General features: G+C 41.0%; 2 protein-coding genes and 1 long non-coding RNA gene across 3 annotated transcripts; 1 reads left to right on the top strand and 2 right to left on the bottom strand.

Moving 5' to 3' along the window:
• Positions 1 to 257: 257 nt before the first annotated feature.
• Positions 258 to 1,883, top strand: LOC123442806. Its single transcript, XM_045118955.1, has 3 exons — positions 258 to 610; positions 727 to 870; positions 1,320 to 1,883. Exons 1-3 carry the CDS (start codon positions 596 to 598, stop codon positions 1,431 to 1,433), a joined length of 273 nt encoding a protein of 90 aa, XP_044974890.1. The 5' UTR covers positions 258 to 595; the 3' UTR covers positions 1,434 to 1,883.
• A 4,474-nt stretch (positions 1,884 to 6,357) lies between these two features.
• LOC123442805 (pollen-specific leucine-rich repeat extensin-like protein 2) lies at positions 6,358 to 10,026 on the bottom strand. The gene is made up of 3 exons (XM_045118954.1): positions 9,667 to 10,026; positions 8,454 to 8,732; positions 6,358 to 7,845 (listed from the first exon to the last, which is right to left on the bottom strand). The coding sequence occupies exons 1-3, from the start codon at positions 9,988 to 9,990 to the stop codon at positions 6,646 to 6,648; spliced, it is 1,803 nt and encodes a 600-aa protein (XP_044974889.1). The 5' UTR covers positions 9,991 to 10,026; the 3' UTR covers positions 6,358 to 6,645.
• Positions 10,027 to 15,434: 5,408 nt separating this feature from the next.
• Positions 15,435 to 18,931, bottom strand: LOC123439424. The gene is made up of 2 exons (XR_006630089.1): positions 18,810 to 18,931; positions 15,435 to 15,787 (listed from the first exon to the last, which is right to left on the bottom strand). It is a non-coding gene; the product is annotated as an uncharacterized LOC123439424 (long non-coding RNA).
• Between the last annotated feature and the right edge of the window lie 245 nt (positions 18,932 to 19,176).

The following is a 19,176-nucleotide window of genomic DNA, read 5'->3' as shown; positions in this document are numbered from 1 at the left end:
CCTCGGCCATGCGCCCCACCACACGAGAGAATCAGGCCGCCAGATCAGAGATAATTGCACGTTTAGTCCTGGTACTTGCTGGTGCTGTCCAATTCAGTCCTCGTACTTGCGAAATGCTTCAATACGGTCTCGATGCACGAAAATACGTCGTCAATACAGTCGGTAAGGTTGAAACCACAGTCCCGACGATACATGACCCGCGGTACCGCGTACTCCACTGTATTCCACGTTATCCTGGTCCCGCGCGTCAGAGGGGACCACCGTCAGCTCGAGTGGATAACGCGCTGTACCGTTTCGTCGTCGTCGTTTTCGTCGGTGCGCTCCCAACATCAACACGACCCCGTGCCGGTTGCGGCAGCCGAGCCGGGGAGCACGGCGCTCTACGCGGTACAGCCTCTGCAGGGTCTTCATCCTCCTGCTGCTCCGGCCGTCGGCGTCGTCGCCGTCGCAGCCGGCGACGAGCTCGGACTCATTGGCGAGATGGACAGGAGCTCCACGCCGCTGCTTCCTTATCCGCGACGGAGGTCGCGCGCCGCGAGAGGAGTAGCGGCTGCTTCTTCTCCGGCCGCCCCTCGTCCGCTGCTCCGACCACGCCATGGACCTCGTCAAGGTGACCCCCCCTCGCCCCTCTTCTCCTCCCCGCACCTCTCTCCCTCTTTTTCTTACTCCTTGTTCAATTTGATGTGGTTTCCTCACGCACCCCTTGTTGCTCTGTTGGTGCTGCAGATGAAAATCCAGTGTGCACCGTTGTTCGCTGAAGTTGGTGATGCAGGAGGTGTTCCAGATCCAAGTATGCGTGTCTCGGCTGAAGAAACATTTCCTATCCGAGCTAGGAGTGGAGAAAGATGTCATTTTGAAATGCCAATCCTGGTAATGCTAACGTTCATCAAGGTTCTCGTGTTTGAACAAAGCCATGCGTCTGTAGCTTGTTTTGCCTGTGTCTCTCTTGGAGATCGTTGTTACTGAATTCTAGTACTAGTTCATACAGCTAGACATTAAGTGAGATGCATTCTGACATTTTGTACAGTAATTAATTAGAAAAATGTGCTATATACTCGCTCCGCTCCTAAATATTTGTCTTTCTAGAGATTTCACTACGAACTACATACGGATGTATATAGACATAATTTAGAGTGTAAGTTCATTCATTTTGCTCCGTATGTAGTCCATAGTTGAATCTTTAAAAAGACAAGTATTTAGGAATAGATGGAGTACTTACTTGGGTAAGGGGATGGATGTATTGATAATTTTTGGTTTCTCTCTGTTCATTTGATGCGGTTTCCTCATGCCCCCTTGGTGCTCCTGCTTCTCTCCTGCAGATGACAAGCCCTGTTGTTCGTTCAAGTTGGTGCTGCAGTAGAACATACCCCTGCCCTGGAGTTGTTCCAGATCCAAGCATGCGTGTCTCAGGTCAAGAAATATTTCCTGTCTGAGCTAGGCGTGGACAGAAAAATATGTCATCCAGCGCCGGTCGTCTCCAGCTCCTCGTCTCATCTTGCCGCATCTCATAGTGTTGACGTATCACACGGCACCACCGGCATCTCGATGTCTCCACGCGCCTTTGCTGAAGCTTCGTCGTCGCAGCAACCGTCACGTCCGCCAAATTAACATACAAATGGTGGGAGGAAGAGGAGAGGACTGAGACAGCAGAGACGGGGGCGAATGCAAAAACAGAGCCACTCTAGCTGACGGGTGGGTCCCCTCTGATGCGCGGGGCCAGGATGACGTGGAATACAAGGGAAGTAGGGTCGTGTATTGCCGGAACTGAGGTTACAACCTTAGGGACTGTATTAACAACGTATTTTCGTGTACCAGAACCGTATTGAAGCACTTCACAAGTACAAGGACTGAATTGGACAGCGCCAGCGAGTACCAGGACTAAACGTGCAATTATCTCCGCCAGATCACATGAGATTGCACGGTTCGCACGTGATCGACCGCAGCGCTCCTCCCCAAAACGTTTCCGTGAGCGTAAGTGATTTGACGCCGCGAAGATTTGAACCTTCGGCTTAACATCACTACTCTATCATTTAAACTTAAATTAGCAAAATGGTCCGTGCGTTGCAACGGAAAAAAAAACATAATCTTCAATGATGATGACCACTTTATGTTCATACATCATCGCTTGATTTTGAATTTTTGTGCATAAATCCAAGGAAATTATTCTTCTTTTAAACTTATTCACAAGTTCAAGCAATCTTTACATTTTCAAAAAAACAATATCACGGCTGTCAAAAATCTTGTGAACTCAAAGAATTATTCTTAATTTCAAGATTTTTTTTTAGAAAACATACAATAATAATCCGACCCATTCAACAGTTAATTCTTCAAAAATCACACGGGTATATTTTCACAAAGACTTAGAAGCATTAATATTTAACTACATATATTAGATCTTTCATGAACAATTTTAAAATCGAGAACATTTTTTACAATTTACAAACATTTACTAAAAATCGTGAATATTTTTTATATTTCAAACAGGTTTAAATATTTTCTTTTGAATTGGCGACCAACTCTAGAAAAGACCAACATAATTTTTTATGTTGGAGGATTTTACTTTAAATTCACAAAAAGTTTTTAAAACGCATGAAGTTTTTCTGAATAAACAAACATTTAAGTCAGTAATATATTTATTAAATTCACGGACATTGTTTTGGAATTTGCAAAAAAATATAAAAATCCGACGCATTTTTTGAATCCACAAACATTTTATGTTTTCGTCAACATTTTAATTCAAAATTCATTTTTTTTAATATGCAAATGCTTTTGTAATTCTAAATTATTTAAATTAGAAGTAAACAAAAATGGAACGGAAAAATTTAAATAAAAAAAGAAACTATCAAAACAGGCATTAGCTATTTTTAAAATTTTAGGAAATTTTTTAAATGCATTAACATATTTTGAATTAGAAAGCATTTTGTTAAATGCTTTTAATAATTTTAATACATGGAATTTGATTTGAAATCATGGACTTTTCTTATTTTACAAACATTTTTTCAAACTTGCAAACATTTTATTGTATATGCGAGAATTTTTTACAAAAACTCCCAACAGTTTTTGAAGTCACAAACATTTTATTGTTTTAAATATGTTGATTTAAATTTTTAAGTTTATTAAAAGTTTAAAGGTTATTTGAAGTTCTAAATTATTTAAAACAGAAAAGTAAAATGGAACTGAAGATAAATAAATAAACGGAACTAAAAAAACTAACGCCTGTGCAGGGGCCGGCCCATAAGGTGTGTTGGATATTCTCCCAGGGTGCAGAGCGTAATATAGGAGGTTTTCACATGGGACGGCCCAGTCCGAGATTTTTCCATTTGTGAAACGTTTTCTATTACTTACCGGTGGCATGGTGGGTAATTTATACAAACTTTAGGGACAATTTTCATGACGTACCACAGAAGCAATAGGTGTTTTATTAATACTAGCAAAAGGACCCGTGCTGATAATGATCATATTATGTCTTTAAAATATTATGACATTTTCTTGAAATGCATGAACATTTTTTGATTAGCAAACATTTTGTTCAATCGCACTCAAAAAATAACACACAAACTTATTTTCAAAATCATGGACTTTTAGTCTTTTCACCAACATTGTTCTCAAAATTATGAACATTTTTCTGAATATGCGAATATTTTTACAAAAATCCTAAGCATTTTTTGAATTCACAAATATTTTATATTTTCTTCAAACTTTTATTTCAAAATTCCCAATTTTATAAATTGCAAAAGTTTTTCAAACTTCTAAATTATTTAAACTAAAAAATGGAACAGAAAAATGAAAATAAAAATGAGACAAAAAACAGAGGCACAAACTGTTTTTAAGATTTTTACACGGACTTTTGTTTTAAATCGTTGACTTTGTTATTTTATGGACATTTTTTAAAAGTTTAAAACATTTTTTTATATGCAAACATTTTTCAAAACTCCCGAGTAGTTTTTTGAATTCTCAAAAAAATGTATTTTTGAATATTTTATTTCGAAATTCTCAGTTTCTTGAAATTGAAAAAAGTTGTTTGAAGTTCAAAATTATTTAAAGTAGCAAACAAAATGGAACTGGAAATAAAAATAAAAAATCTAAACTAAAAAAACAGGCGCCCACACATGAGCCGGCCCAAACAGGTGTGCTGCATCTTTTTTCAATGCCCAGAGCGTAATATAGGATGTGTCTACATGGGTCGGCCTAGTCCGAAGATTTTTCCTATTCGAAACGTTTTTTATGACTTATAGGTGGCATTGGTGGGTAATTTTAGTCAACTTTAAGGACAATTTGGATGACGTACGGAAGAAGCACTATTTGTTTTATTAGTAGGTAAGAGATAAGATATATATATATATATATATATAATAGCCCGTGCGTTGCAACGGGAGAAAAAAAAATCATAATCTTCAATTGTGATAATCACATTATGTTCTCAAAATATCAAGAAATTTCTTGAAATGCATGAACATTATTTGAATTATGATGAAAATGGCAAAAATATGTTTTGTTAATTAATGATAGCATATTCATAAAAACATTATTTTTATCTTGTTGATATATGTGTTTGCAGTTGTAATCTAAGTGAAGTCTTAATTTGGTTGCAAACATATTAGACAACTTTATCAAAAACAATCAATTTGTAACTACATGCATACCAAATGTTCCAGGTTGCATATCAATATCGATATTCTTAAAAAAGTAATTAGCAAAACAGTTTATATATATGAAAAATCAAAGCTAAGCCATTTGTTTACGTAAAGCTTGTATAAACAACATTGTATATTTTTTATACATTAGAAACATTTTTTTTGCGTGTGACATAGAAACATTATTGAGTTTTGATGTCTAATTTTTTAATAAACATTTTACATATTTTGTATGCATCATGAACATTTTTTATATACATGTTTTACATTATTCAAATGCACGATTAACATTTTTGAAAAGTTCTATTTTTTATGTCTACTTTGTTCCATACACATTATATACTTTTGTATATGTTTTCTTATACACCGGAAACATTTTTCTATGCATATTTAAAGTTTTTTAAATACATGATCAATATTTTTTAAAATAAAAGAAAATATATTATTTATTGTCCATACTACAATTTTTTTAATATATGGGAACTTTTTTGTCTGGAAATTTAACGTTTCTTTAATCCATAATTAACATTTGTGCAAAGTTTATCAAAATAAAGGCAAAATAGAAAAAAAAAGTAGAAAAAGTGCAAAATAAAAGGAAAAAAGGTTTGTAGGACGCTATCGGGATCGAACCTAGGTCTCCTGGGGTGAGACAGCACGAACCCAACCTGTTGGGCTAGCCTTATGCTAGTGATAATATACGGAAACGCATCCTTTAGAATTAAAAAGAAAGAGCCGAATCGAAGTTTAAAAAACAAATCATTTTGTCACTTACGGATGGCATTGATGAGTAATTTTGATAAACTTTAAGGGTAAATTTAATGACGTACCACAGAAGCAATATGTGTTTTATTAGTAGGTAGGTATAGGTGGGTAATTTTGATGAACTTTAGGAACAAATTTAATGACGTACCACAGAAGCAATAGGTGCTTTATTAGTGTATATATATATATATATATATATATATATATATATATATATATATATATATATATATATATATATAGGTAAAGATAGTTGGGTTTGTCCACAAGCGATGCGTCGAAGCGGCAACATGAATGCGTAAAGCTCCCGTTCAATCTGACATGACGGACACATCCGGGCCTTCCCATGTGCGCCCCACGTATGGATTGGCTAGGCCCGTTTGAGGGGGTCTTGGGTCACAAAAAAGTGTCCGGTCACTAACCAGGCTGTCCACATGGACATGAGGCAATATGAAGGGTATAGTTTTAGAAGCTCTTATAAGGTGTTTCAGGCTTTTAGCCAACAAGCACATGATGCAGGTAGCCTTTGGATTTCTAGTATTTTCTCCATCTTCTCTTACTGGGATGCCCTCAACATGTCCATGCGTGAACCCAGCTTCCTCTAGGTCCACACCGACACAGAGATCGATTTCTACGTAGCAATGTCCAAAGGGGGTCACGGAATCTACCTATAGAACTGTAAATTTGAGGGAACTTCTAATTCAAATTCATACCTCGTACTGTACTATTATCAAGAAGGCCATTCAAGCCACAACAGTAATGATTTTGAATGCCACGTTCTACATATAGAAGGGCCTGAACATGGTTACCTATCACTGTTTCAATGAAGAAAGTGCAGAAAAGTGACTGGGAACATAATCCATCATAATTCATTACTTCCTTCAGATTGATAATGTGAGTGCAGATATTGGTGTTTCTATACCATATTTGGATTTGGCATGTTCTAAATCAACACATAGAGTAGCTTACAAAACACACTTAATGTTTTTTTATTGACAGAACAAAAGAAACCATAATTGAGTTTTCGGTATATCATCATCACATATACGGAAAGAACAAGAGTATGTTATATATTCACCCATTAACAACACTTGTGGATGGAAGAAAGCAGAGCGACCGAGAGAGCGGGCAGCAAACCTGATACTTGCCCTGTCCAACACTGATCTTTTGCGCACAAGACGTATCAGTTTAAATATTATACACAAACTGTGACAAATGGTAGTGTAGCATGCCGCCGCATCTTGACTTATCACCCATTCATCAGCTTGTCGAGCACCACATTCAGGTCGACGTTCTGCCCATTCTCGGTCAGCCTCCGCACGGTTGCCCTTACCTGCTCTCTTGAGAACCCCATGGTTGCAACCTTCTCTACCACATCATCGAGGGCCACCCTGTTGCCCGATGCAGCAGTTGGGCTGGAACTGACTGGCTCTGCTTGTGGTAGTATCCAGGCCGTAGGGAGCCTGGTGCTGTAGCTATTGCCGCTACCCCCAGAGGATGGTCCTGAGGGAGCAAAAGGCGTAGGCTTCATTCCAGTATTTCCACGGTAAGAAGGAGATCCAGTGTAGCCATATGTTTCAGAAAAGCTACTTCCTCCCTGTGGCCCATACCCAGGGGCACCATAGGATGGTGGTGGGCCAGAGTTAGGCCTGACCGCAGGAGGTTCATACATGCTAGGATTCTGTCCATAGAAAGGTGGGGCTGATTCATTTTGCGGCGGCATGTAAGCTGAAGGAGTGCGAACATTTGGTGGATAACTATGAGAAGGCGTATACTCTGTGTGCTGGGATGCAGGATGTGCAAGTGGGCTTGAAGGGTTAGCATTTGTAGATTGAGGTTGTTGTGAATATTGAGAAAACTGAGACGGGGTTTGATACTGTTGTGGTGGAGCTGGGGGCGCCTGCGCCTGTGGAACTGGAGGGGCTTGATACTGCTGTGGTGGAGCTGGAGGTGCATGTGCCTGTGGAACTGGAGGGGCTTGATACTGCTGTGGTGGAGCTGGAGGTGCCTGTGGCTGTGGAACTGGAGGGGCTTGATACTGTTGTTGTGGTGCAGGAGGCGCCTGTGGCTGTGGAACTGGAGGTGCTTGATACTGCTGATGAATGGCTTCAGTTGGCTGGGCAGATGGTGTGTAGTAGGGTTCCTGTGGTAAAGCTGGTACAGAGGGAGCCGATGAATGGCCTAGGAACTGTGCTGGAGGCTGACTTTGAAGCGTTGGAGGTGGAGGCGGCGCGTTAGGAGCAGGAAGGGCAGGAAAAGTTTGGGGTTGATGTTGCGGCGGAACCCCTGCCTGCTGCGGAGCAACTGACTGGTGCAGCGAGTCTGCCTGTCCAACCCCACTATTTTCTGATGACTGGGTCTCATTTTTGGGTATCTGGAGTTTTGCAAGATGGAGCTGGGTTTCAACAATTTCCTGCTTGTCACGCATAATCTGCACACCCGCTTGGACCTGTATGTAGCATTACAAAATTATATGGAAGCTATCCCAATAGCATAACAACAAAGCAATAGGGTACTGTTCATAAGCATTAAGTGATGCTCTCTCTATTATCACACAACCATACATTTAAGGAAGCACAATACTGGTGGGTTTATAATACCCCATGAGTGGTAATTACAAAAAAGGTGATTATGTGTAGCATCATCTAAAGGAACACTGACATGCAATACAAATGACCAGTTTGGAGGGGGGGGGGGGGGGGGGGGGTGCTATAGAAGCTTAAAATGTGAATATGCATCTAAAAAGAATCCACCAAATAGGATATGTTTAAGCCTCGAAACAGACGGTTAGTTAACTACTTCACTACAGAGTCAAAATAAGACTGCAATTGTCTATTATAAATCGTAAACGAGGTATATGACAATTTCCAACATAATCCCAGTAGAGCATGCCAATCAGTTGTCAAAGATGACCAGCGGTGAGTTAGCACATCACTGTAACCTTCTCAGTAAATCAATGCCAATATGAAATAATATGCATTGCTTCGCAAGCATAGCTATCGTATGATCATAAAAATTTCAGAGAGGGATGGAGCAGGAGAGTCAAATGAAGCATACCTCCCTCAACATATTCTCAAGTTGCCTCAGTTTTCCATCAGTGCTACCATTATAGTTGCCAATTGTTAGCTTGAACTCATCAACAGAACTTTCAAGATGGTGTGTTCTACCCTCCAGCTGTGAAAGCCTTGAGCTTACACCTTCTAGTGCATACAACAGGTTATCAGAATACTTCTTCATGGTTCGATCAATATCTGCTATAGTTACCAGTCCAAAGTTACTCCTGTCTTCCTCATGATTAACATTCTTCGGCACACGGTTTTCCAATATACCAGCACTCTTTCCATCATATAAAAGAAAAATGTAAGTAAGCTATATATGACAAGTGATGGTGTTTACTATCAAATGCAACTAATAATAATTAGAAGTTCATTGCATGCAATCGACAGAACCAACGAACAAATATATATCAAATAAGAATCACAGATTCAACAAAGTAATTCAAAAGAGTACAAATAAAGTCGTAAATGTAAGAGCTGGGGAAAACGTGCATCACCATGATACCTCTTGTGTTACATTTTAATCAGTCGTGTGCAAGAATTTAAACAGCAATTAGTCAGCACAAATTTCTGTGTAGCTTCTAACAAAACAAGATCTTGGCATAAATTTCACAGAACAGATGTACTGGCTATCTGGCATCTAACAGCATGCAAAAGAATAAAACTTAACGTACAAATCTACGGGAGTTCAGTCGCACTGACCATTTTTCTGACAAATAAGCGTCTATCTATGCGCTATTGCATGCTCGTTAGATGGCATGTATTACAAAGTCACTGAGATATGTTTCATGGAATTGAAACATGACTTATAGATGGCTTGAGGAATCAACAAATTCGATTATGCATACCATTCGTATGTGCTAACTTGATAGCTACCAAACAACAAGGCCATGTTTCCAGCGCATGCTACAGGATACCCAAAATTTAGTAGTAGTGCCTAGCTAGCAGTATCATGTACCCCAAGACAAGCCAACGTGAACCTATCCAAGGTGCAGTTCCTTCTTTTGCCCAGCCGATCTACTTACGGCCCCAGCAATTCAATATCACTACAATACACAATACTGCCTACATGCAACTACTCCTACTTACTAGATTTATCTTCCGAACTAGGCGCCTTTGTGAACTTTGCAACACGAGATAATCAGGTAACTTTGCTTCGGGCAAGGACATGAATCGCAGCTAGACCGAGAGATCCAGCGAGTAACAGTAGGTACCTTGAGGTTGTATGGGGACGAGGCGGGGGCGGAGACCGAGGCGGCCTTGGAGTTGGAGTCGAGGGAACCCCACGAGTGCGGCGCGGCGGCGGGGGCGGCCCCGGCGGTGCGCATGGGCTGGAAGTCGTAGCTGGGAAGAACGTCGGTGGCGGTGCCGTTGGCGCTGCGGTGGTGGCGGCGGCGCAGGCCGTCCTCGCTCTCCTCCTGGGGGTCGGGGCCCATCAGATCGAGGAGCTCCGAGCCGCCGCCCGCGGGGGGCGGGGAGGGGGCGGCGGAGGCGGCGAGGCCGAGGATCTGCTTGTCCATGAACTGCGACGTGTTCATCGGGCGGGGCCGCCTCGCCGGCGGCGGGAGCGTGTTGGGTGGGGGTGGGTGGGGGTGGGGGTGGGGGTGGCGTGCGGCGGGGAGCTGGGAGGGGAGAGGGGCAGCTGAGCTGGGGGGCGATGGGGGGGTCGGGTCAGGTCGGGTGGGGAGGAGGAATCGAGATGGGACGGCGAGCGAGACCACACGACACGAGAGACGAGACGGCACGGCGAGTGACGGACTCGATTGGTTGGTTCGTCGGCTTGCGCCTCTTCTGTGGGCCTGAAACGTGTGCTGCGAGAAAGTGGGCTCTGGACTGTACGGAGTCCTATTTCCGGCCCGCTGCACAAACCACCACACTGGTACCTAAATAGGCTGGCCTGTGTAGTTTTTTTCCACAGGATTCTCATTTTCCGTTTACTTTTTACTTTTCCTTTTTTCGATTTATTTCTCTTTTTTATTTTCCATTGTTCATTTTATCTATTTCCTGATTTTAAAAAAATCACAAACTTTCTTTCATTCTTTTGTAAACTTTTAAAAAATCAATTTTGATAACCTTTTCTCAAATTCGTTAAAATTTTCAAATTCCGTGAACTTTTTAAAATTATGAAGTTTTGCAAAATCTTTTTGTGAACATTTTTACATTTGTGCAAACCTTTTCTACATTATGAACTTTCGAAGTCCTGAACTTTTTTCAAATGTGTGAACCTTTTTCCCAAAATTCATGAACTTTTTAAATTATTTTTAAAATGTGTTCCCCTTATTTTAAAAGTAAATCATCTTTGGTCAATGTTTATTGGTAGCTAGTCACAGACAACTAGGTATAGTGTGATCGATCAACTTTTTTTAACGTATACTGACCTATCAACTTTTTTTAGCGTATACTGACCTATCAACTGAGTGAACGAAGTGGACACTCGGTTTGTTGGGCCAGACCATGCGGGAGAGGCATGCGAGCGGCAAGTGGCTTAACCGGCGCTGAACACGCCAAATAGGAGGTCTCCTGGACTGTTTGGGCTGGCAGGGATCTACTCGTTGTGTGGTTGTAGACGGGTGTGGACAACGTGTCCCCTAGGCTCATCCCAGGGTGCTCCTCTTTAATGTTTTTCTTTTACTAGCACAAATGCCCGTGCGTTGCAACGGAAAAAAAAAACAATGAAAAAGTGTAGTCCATTGATAAAAACGTGTATGGATACTGTTAAAAAAAAGACACGTACGTAAGGTCGATTATAAAATATGTACAAGAAAGAACCCGGTGCAAGTACATCATGTCAAAAGATTATAACATTTCTCAAATATTGATGCTTAAGTTAACATGTTACAATACAAATAGTCGATACGAAATAAAGACAAATATTGATTAGTATTGTATCCTATATAGTATTTTTAGACATATATATAACATGTAAAATAACAACATATTCAAACTCTACACATTTTTCTAATCAAGTTTCATATATAACATGTTTAAATTGGATTTACGGTTTAAAAGATATTGCTATTTAAAAATACATATTTATTCTGAATGGACTTCGAGGTTATTAACGCATATGTGAGGGGTTTACGTAAAAAAAATTAAAAACGATTCACTCTGACTATAATTTGGACCGCGGGTTATTTAGCACGAAAGTAAGGGGGTCTTGTGTAAAATGCGAAAAAAGGTTCGGCCTCACTTATAAATGAACTGCGGGTTAATTAGAGAAAAATACAGGGACCTTTCTGCAAAAGAGCCACGACGGACGACAAAAACCGTCCTTGCTTTATTATTAGGGAGAGAAGATGAACAACACCTCTTTCACGATGAATTTATCAAAATGACATTACTCCCTTCGTCCCATAATGTAAGATGTTTTTGTAAGTTAACATAGTTTGTAAAAACGTCTTACATTATGGGATGTCACTTTGCAAAATTTTCTTATATTATGAAATGGAGGGAGTAAAATATACGTGAATAGTACTGCACCACATTCAACCTAGAGATAAAATGGAAGGTGGATGCATGTTATATTGTCTTGTGCTATTCAGGTTTGATTATTTATTATTGAAAAATGAAAACAAAATCAATGATGTGGAGGACTTTTATGTTCTTTTATGGTGTTGAGAGCTTGCATGTGGTAAAAAGTAAAAAGTTAAAAGGTTGCATAGGGGCTTGATGATGTGGACGACATGCATGTGGTGCAAAGTGAAAAGTTAATTGACTGCATATGCTTGATGATGTGGATAGTTTGCATGTTCATTGAGATGGGAGATGGCATGTGTGAGACATGTGTGATGAGGTGGGTAGGTTTCATTTTTAAGATAAATAAGATAGCGGAGATGAACTTCTTAGATATATAAGATATATGATTTCATGTAATCTAGTTCAAGGGGATATACAGATTAGCATAAGGGGAAGAACCACACATGGTGGCCAACATTTAGGCAGTCGCGATCCTAGGCAAATTACCACCCTCCTTAGTACAAGTGTGTCGTTCATGGCAAAATACACATGACGATTTTTTTGGATTTTGATCGCTTTCATGATAATGCAATGGACATCACAATTTCATGAAAATGCAATGGACATCAGAATTATTTGCAATATGCAACTTTCTAATGACACTCAGAAAGTTAGATGAAATTTAGAACTTCTCTTGGTGTAGATCTTAGTAGAGTGTCAATGATTCGCTGCATCAAAGTCCACCATCGACCTGGCTACACACGTGTTGGTTGCTTTAGCAATCACACCATCAACATTGATCTTGAAAAAACGTGTTAAAGGAGGGATACACCGCTCCATGTCTCGAACATCACACGCCTTCATTGCCCCATAGGGTATTGAGTTCGATCTTTTTTGAATAACGACAGATGAATACATGAGTAGGTATTGGGCTTTGAAATTCCTTCTCATGAATGGCTCGACGCCTCGCATATCAAATTTCCTAGAAGGTAGTGAGTCCTCTTTAGCGCTTAAGGCGTCCGGAATCGATGTAACACTGACATGAACGGTCATTGGGCTTGGGTCTATGAAGCTCTTGTCGATCGCTAGCTCAACTCCTGGCTCGCATGCTTGCTAGATTGATTGGCTGGTTTGTTGTGTTTTGCTCGGTTCTGCTTGGCTACTAGCTCAGGAAAAATCGTCTGTTTTTGTGGTTTTCAAAGATTGGGAACTAAATAAATGTTTAATATTTGAAAATTAATCATGGATTTTCAAACATGTTTATGAATTTGAAACTTGTTCACAAATTCAAAAAATTGTCAGAGACTTAGAAAAAAATGTGAATTAGGAAAGTGTTCACGGATTTTAAAAAGTCCAAGACTTTGCATTTGAAGAAGATTCATGATTTTGGGAAAATATTTGCTATTTTAAATAAATGATTTTTTTAAATGTTCACTAATTTTCACAAAGTTCATGGATTTGAAAAACTTCCAAGAAATTTTAAAAAATGAAATGAAAAAGAAAAAAAACTAACAGAAAAAAGCAGGCTAAAAGCTTATAGGAACTTCCGAGAGCCGTCCACAAGGTTTATGAAGGCTTTCCATATCAAAGGTTCTTAGAGCATTTTCAACAAAGAGGCTAAATAAGCCGTGCACATGAAAAAAATGGGTTTTTAGGTCGCGCAATCGAATCAGCAGCTCCGGGAGACGCGTAAAAATTGTGCGTGCTAAAAACCACTCCGCACATCGAATAGAACTGCATCACGCGCTGTTTTTTTCCAGCGTCCGCTACCACACGCTGAACAACGACTCGCCTGCGTCAATGTCCATCAACCGCCAGATCTGAAATTTCTACTCGCGCACGCGACTTTCCCATCCTCTCCGACGACCCGTCGACGCTTCCCCAACCGTTTCCCACCGCGTACGCCGCTCCCCCTCTTCGCCGGTGGCCTCCGCTACTTTCTTCGCCGCGGCCGCCCATGGAGCGCACCGTTCCATGATTTTAGTTTGAATTCAAATTTGTAGATGAGTTCGTCCCACGATTCTTTCGATGAAGAATTTGATCTTTAAGAGGAGGAGGACCTCGCAATGGACCTAGCTATGCACGTCAACAAAAAGCTGAAACATGTTGGTTTAGCTTTTGGTCATGAAAAATTGTGGAGGGAAAGGATCGATGCCCACAACAGATTGATGAAGAACTATTTTGAAAGCTTCCAATGCTGAAGTTTAATTATTTATTTGAGTTGTAATAATAATTGAACTATTTTTTTAACGAACTATTTTGTGTTTGTTTAATCTTCTTTGTTTCATATTGAATGCAAAATATTGTTTCTGCTGGGCGCGTGCTCTATTTTGCCGCGCCTCCTGAAGTGGCGCTTTGGCACGCTGAAAAATTTCAACGCATGGTGAAGCAACTGTAAAGTCCGGCGCGCAAAAGGGCTATTTGGACGCTGTAATTTTTCTTTTACATGTCACGCCGTAGCGCAGCTCTTGAAGATACTCTTAAATGGGTCAGCCTGTTGCTAAGGATCCTTGAGGGATGGTGCGAACGTCATGCATAGAAAGGTCTATAAGCGGCGCCTTAAGCTTTGAATAGGGTATTCCTCATCCCGGATCCACATCTACACTATCGTTGCTGCTCATCACGGTGGTGGATGTGTCTATCCTTTTCATTGAGAATGGAATGAATTTTTTTCTCTCGGGCACCATGGAGCCTAATATTTTTATAACTTCAAAAATCAAGTTTTATATTAAAAGAAATCAAAAATAAGTACACAAGTAGTTATAGATGTATACTGGATGTGTGTGAACTTTCATCACCAAATATTTTTTGATGTAATCTGTGTAAAATACAAAATCATGTACTATTATAATGAATAGACATGTGTTAGAAATACGTGATTTTATCATTGTTTGTGTAGCTCACACAAAAAGGTACTTCGCCATGAAACTTTGCTTGCAGTCAAGTATTTCATCCATATGTATATGCGTTTTTAAGATTTTTTTGAAACTTAAAAGTTTTTATTTTTAAATATTTTAAGGTAAGATTAGTAGCAATGTAATTATTGGTTATTGTGATGATATCTAGTTTTGAGGTTGATAACTATCCACGAGCAGCCCAACATCCTACACAATGTTACCGGTAAGAAGATATGAACAATATGCCAACTCTTGTAGTACCGGGTGATAATTTTCGACCTAAAAATTCCTTGAAACGTTCATTCAGTTTTCATGCTCGGTAACTTAAAAAGGTTGGTAAATACATACTGCAACCTGGTAACTTTTGACCAGAAAAACAAATTGTCAGACCATACCAACATATGATCTAGTTTCAAAGAGCTCATCGCGATTTAGTGACCAAAGCAGATTTTGAATCAAACTTGTGGTTTGAGGTCTAATTGTTTTTATATTTTTGAAATAGCAAAAATATTTGCCGACACTATTGAAAAGAATTTGCGTATTTGCACATTTGGAGATGTACACATGCAGACTAACAGGAAAGAATTTGTGATTTGACTTTCAGCCACGTTAGGAAGCGTTCTGTTTTATCCCTAGAATTAGATTGATGGTCAGATATGACATTCTTTTTTTACATGTCCGGCGCGTAGCCAGGCCTAGGATTAACCGATATGATAATTGTTGCAATCTAGAGCATCCTCTGTCACAATCACCATGGCTATCTGTTGGGAACAAAAGACTTAGTTTACATCGATACCACGGACACCTCCCTCCCTCCTTCCCAAAGCTTCTGATCTGATCGTGCTGCTTCTTAATAACAACCAAGGTGTATGCTTCCCTGCTTTTACCTACTTGCTGAGACCAGATGAGGAGCCTCCTGCAAATAAAAAGGGTGTATGCTTCCCTGCTTTTACCTACTTGCTCAGACCAGATGAGGAGCCTCCTACAAATAAAAAGGGACGGTGCTATTAGGCGTGTCGTAATTTCAGAATTGCCTTAACAAGTACCAGAGGTGAGTCCTTTTTCTATTGCCGATGCTAAACATTCTAGGTTTAACCATGTAAAATAGTTATGCTTGTTTCCTATCATTCCAAATTGTAGCACATCAGCAATCTGAACCAAAATTTATCTCACATAAATAAGCTTCAATTTCTCTCTATCTCTGTTTTTGCAGGCAACAAGCTGATTCATTTTCTGTCGCACAAAGAAGAATCACTTTGAAGTGGAAATAGAAATGGATTTATCAGAATGATGGTTAAACCTCTCCTTGACGATCTGGACGACGTCGCAACAACCAACCAACCAACCAAACGACAATACTTCCTCTTCCCAGCAGCAACTCACCATGTACAACTACAACCTGAGTGGCCCACGCTCCACAGTTCTTTCCCTAGCCAACCAAGCAAGCACATATGAGCATGGTGGAGTCACCAGCCCCGAGTTGTGCAATGTCAACAGCAGCCTTGGGCAAAACCAATTTCAGATTGCTGCAGGGGGTAGCCCTGAGCGCCACCGGCTCAGATCAAACGATGCTCTTCACTATATAAGCCAGATGCTGATGGAAGACATCGACGAGAGGGTCGACATATGCCAAGGGGAGGCTTCTCTCCAGGCTGCTGAGAAGCCATTCCTTGACCTTCTTGGGCAGGTACAACCGCCGGTTACTAGCTGGTCGTCATTGCATAGCAACAACCAAATAGACAACCCTGATAAGAGTAGGACCAGCTGCTACAAGAGGCTCTGGAGCACTAGCTTCGGTAATGACTGTTCCAGTTACAGTGTGTTATAGCCCTTGACAACCCCGTTGAGTCCATATATCTGCAATAGGAGTCTTTCTCTACAAAACCGACCGTTCATAAGTGTTGGACCGACTTCTAGATTTGGATTCCCCGCCTTGCATAGTAAGACAGGTGTCGAGGAGGCAACGATGATTGCTCCAAGTATTGATAAGCTGGTGATACATTTAGAGAATGGCATACTTTCTATTTCCAAACTGACGATAAGGGGAAAAGTAGAACTAGGAGAGAGGAGCGAAAACACAATCTTTGAGGTGGCAGGCCAAAGGGATTGGGATATCTTGGAGGGAAGGAGCAATAAACATCTTAACTTCACCACTTGTGCAATAATTCGAAATGAAAATTTTGACCAAGTTCTGCTATGCTATGGTCAGAAGAGTTCAAAAAAAATAACAAGACTACGGAGAGGGATGGCAGAGGAAGGAAATAAGAACCCATTGAAAGGTCAGAGCAAAGGACGTCAGAAGCTATGGCAGAGGAAGCAACCGAGGAGAGAGTTGGTTGATCTCAAGACCCTCCTCGTCAATTGCGCACAAGTTGTGGCAGAAGACAACCATCTGTTGGCCAGTGAAATCCTAAAGAAGATAAGACAACACTCCCCAGTAGATGGTGATTGTACTCAGAGACTGGCATTTTGCTTGGCAGATGACCTCGAGGCACGCTTGGCTGGGATTGGGGGTCAGGTTTATCGCGACCTCATGGAGAGGCGAACAAGTACAACATATTGGTTAGATGCTTACAGCCTTTTTATTGCATCCTGCCCTTTCGACAGGACGTCATACTACTTTGCCAACCAAGCTATTCTTGATGTGTCACAAGGGAAACCAAGGGTGCACATTGTTGATTTCGGCATCAGCTTCGGCTTTCAGTGGCCATTAATGATTCAGAAGTTTGCACAGCAAGAAGAGGGAGCCCCTAAGCTCCGGATCACAGGTATAGATGTTCCCCAGCCAGGTTTCCTCCCTTGTAAAATGATCGAGGAGACAGGGAAGCGCTTGGCTGATTATGCAAACATGTTCAAGGTACCTTTTCAGTATCAGGGCATTGCCGCTTCAAGATGGAAGACCATTAAAATTGAGGATCTTAACTTGACGAGGATGAAGTTCTCATAATCAATTGCATGTTCCGGATGAAGAATATAGGTCATGAAACCGAAGCCATAAATAGTGCAAGGTATAAGGTGCTCAAAATTATGAGGAGGGTGAACCCAAAGATTTTTATTTTAGGCACCGTGAATGGGTTACGCAATTCTCCCTTCTTCATACAACGTTTCAAAGAGGTTATGTTCCAGTACTCTTTAATGTTTGATATGCTCGATGCAAATGTTGCTCCACGGGATAATAGAGCGAGAAAGATGATTGAGAGGGTCCTATTTGGGAAGGATGCATTTAACATCCTATTTGGAAAGTATTTGCTCCACGGGCAGTGGCACGCAAGGTGCCTCAAGGCCGGGTTCCAACAGCTTCCTATCGATCCAGCCATCTTAAGGATAATAGTACACATGAAGAACATGTTTTGGCATGAGGAATTCTTTGCTGTTGAAGATCGCAGTTGGCTGCTACAAGGATGGAAAAGGAGAGTAATTTATGCTATATCTAAATGGAAACCTACTGAAATGTAAGATTGTCAGTAAGATTCGAACAGTTTTTCAAGTGAATCTGGTGTTTTTTTAAACGAATATTAACTATGTGAACAAAAAGGCGACTGTAAAATACTTTGCTTCTGTGGTTCTTTTAAATTCCTGATGAATGAACTGTATTGGATCCACGGTCCACTAGACATGAGATTAGTGGAAATGCCATACCTAGACAGTGGATTTGCTGTAAAGTAGATTATTGCACTGCCTGCCATACCTAGACACTGTATTGGGTCCACTGAGAGGATTGCCATTTCTGATTTCAAGACGGCAATTCGACTTAATCTAAACAGGAATGCAATAAAATTCACTAATGTTCACATGCTATTACTCTCTCCTGTCAAACTAGGTGACGGTTTCGACACGTCTTCTAGTATCAAACTTGTACTCAAACAACGAAAAAACATTTTAATCACTCAGATTGGAAATTTGAAAATCATATGAGGGCGCGGGCTCCTATGGTTCCGCTAGGGGACTACCAAATCAATCCGGCGACAGAGACACGGGGAATCAGAGAGGGGGCAGGGAGGGACCTTGGACTTGGAGGCGAGCGCAGAGGGTGGGGTGGAGACCGAGGTCGGCGAAGGAGCGCGAGGAGACGTGCCACTCCGCGTCGCCTTCCTTCGCCTACGCCTTTCCATTCATCATCGCTGCCGGCGACCTGCGATGCCTCCTGCTCTTGGCGGTCATGGAGAGGTCGCGGAGAGGAAGTAAGACCAAGTCTAGCACACCCCGCAACCCGTCCGGAACCGAAAAATAACCGTTAAAATACGGGTCGGGGCAGAAAAACCTGCCCGATCATGACACGCATCCCGCCCCGGCCCGTAAATAATTTTACGGGATACGGCAAAATCTCGGTCCCAACCGTGTATTCGCGGGTTTCCACCTCGCCGTTGCGGT

Source organism: Hordeum vulgare, chromosome 3H (assembly GCF_904849725.1).
Source record: "Hordeum vulgare subsp. vulgare chromosome 3H, MorexV3_pseudomolecules_assembly, whole genome shotgun sequence".
Classification (NCBI taxonomy): Eukaryota; Viridiplantae; Streptophyta; class Magnoliopsida; order Poales; family Poaceae; genus Hordeum; species Hordeum vulgare.
This window is presented reverse-complemented; position numbering and strand designations above follow the sequence as displayed.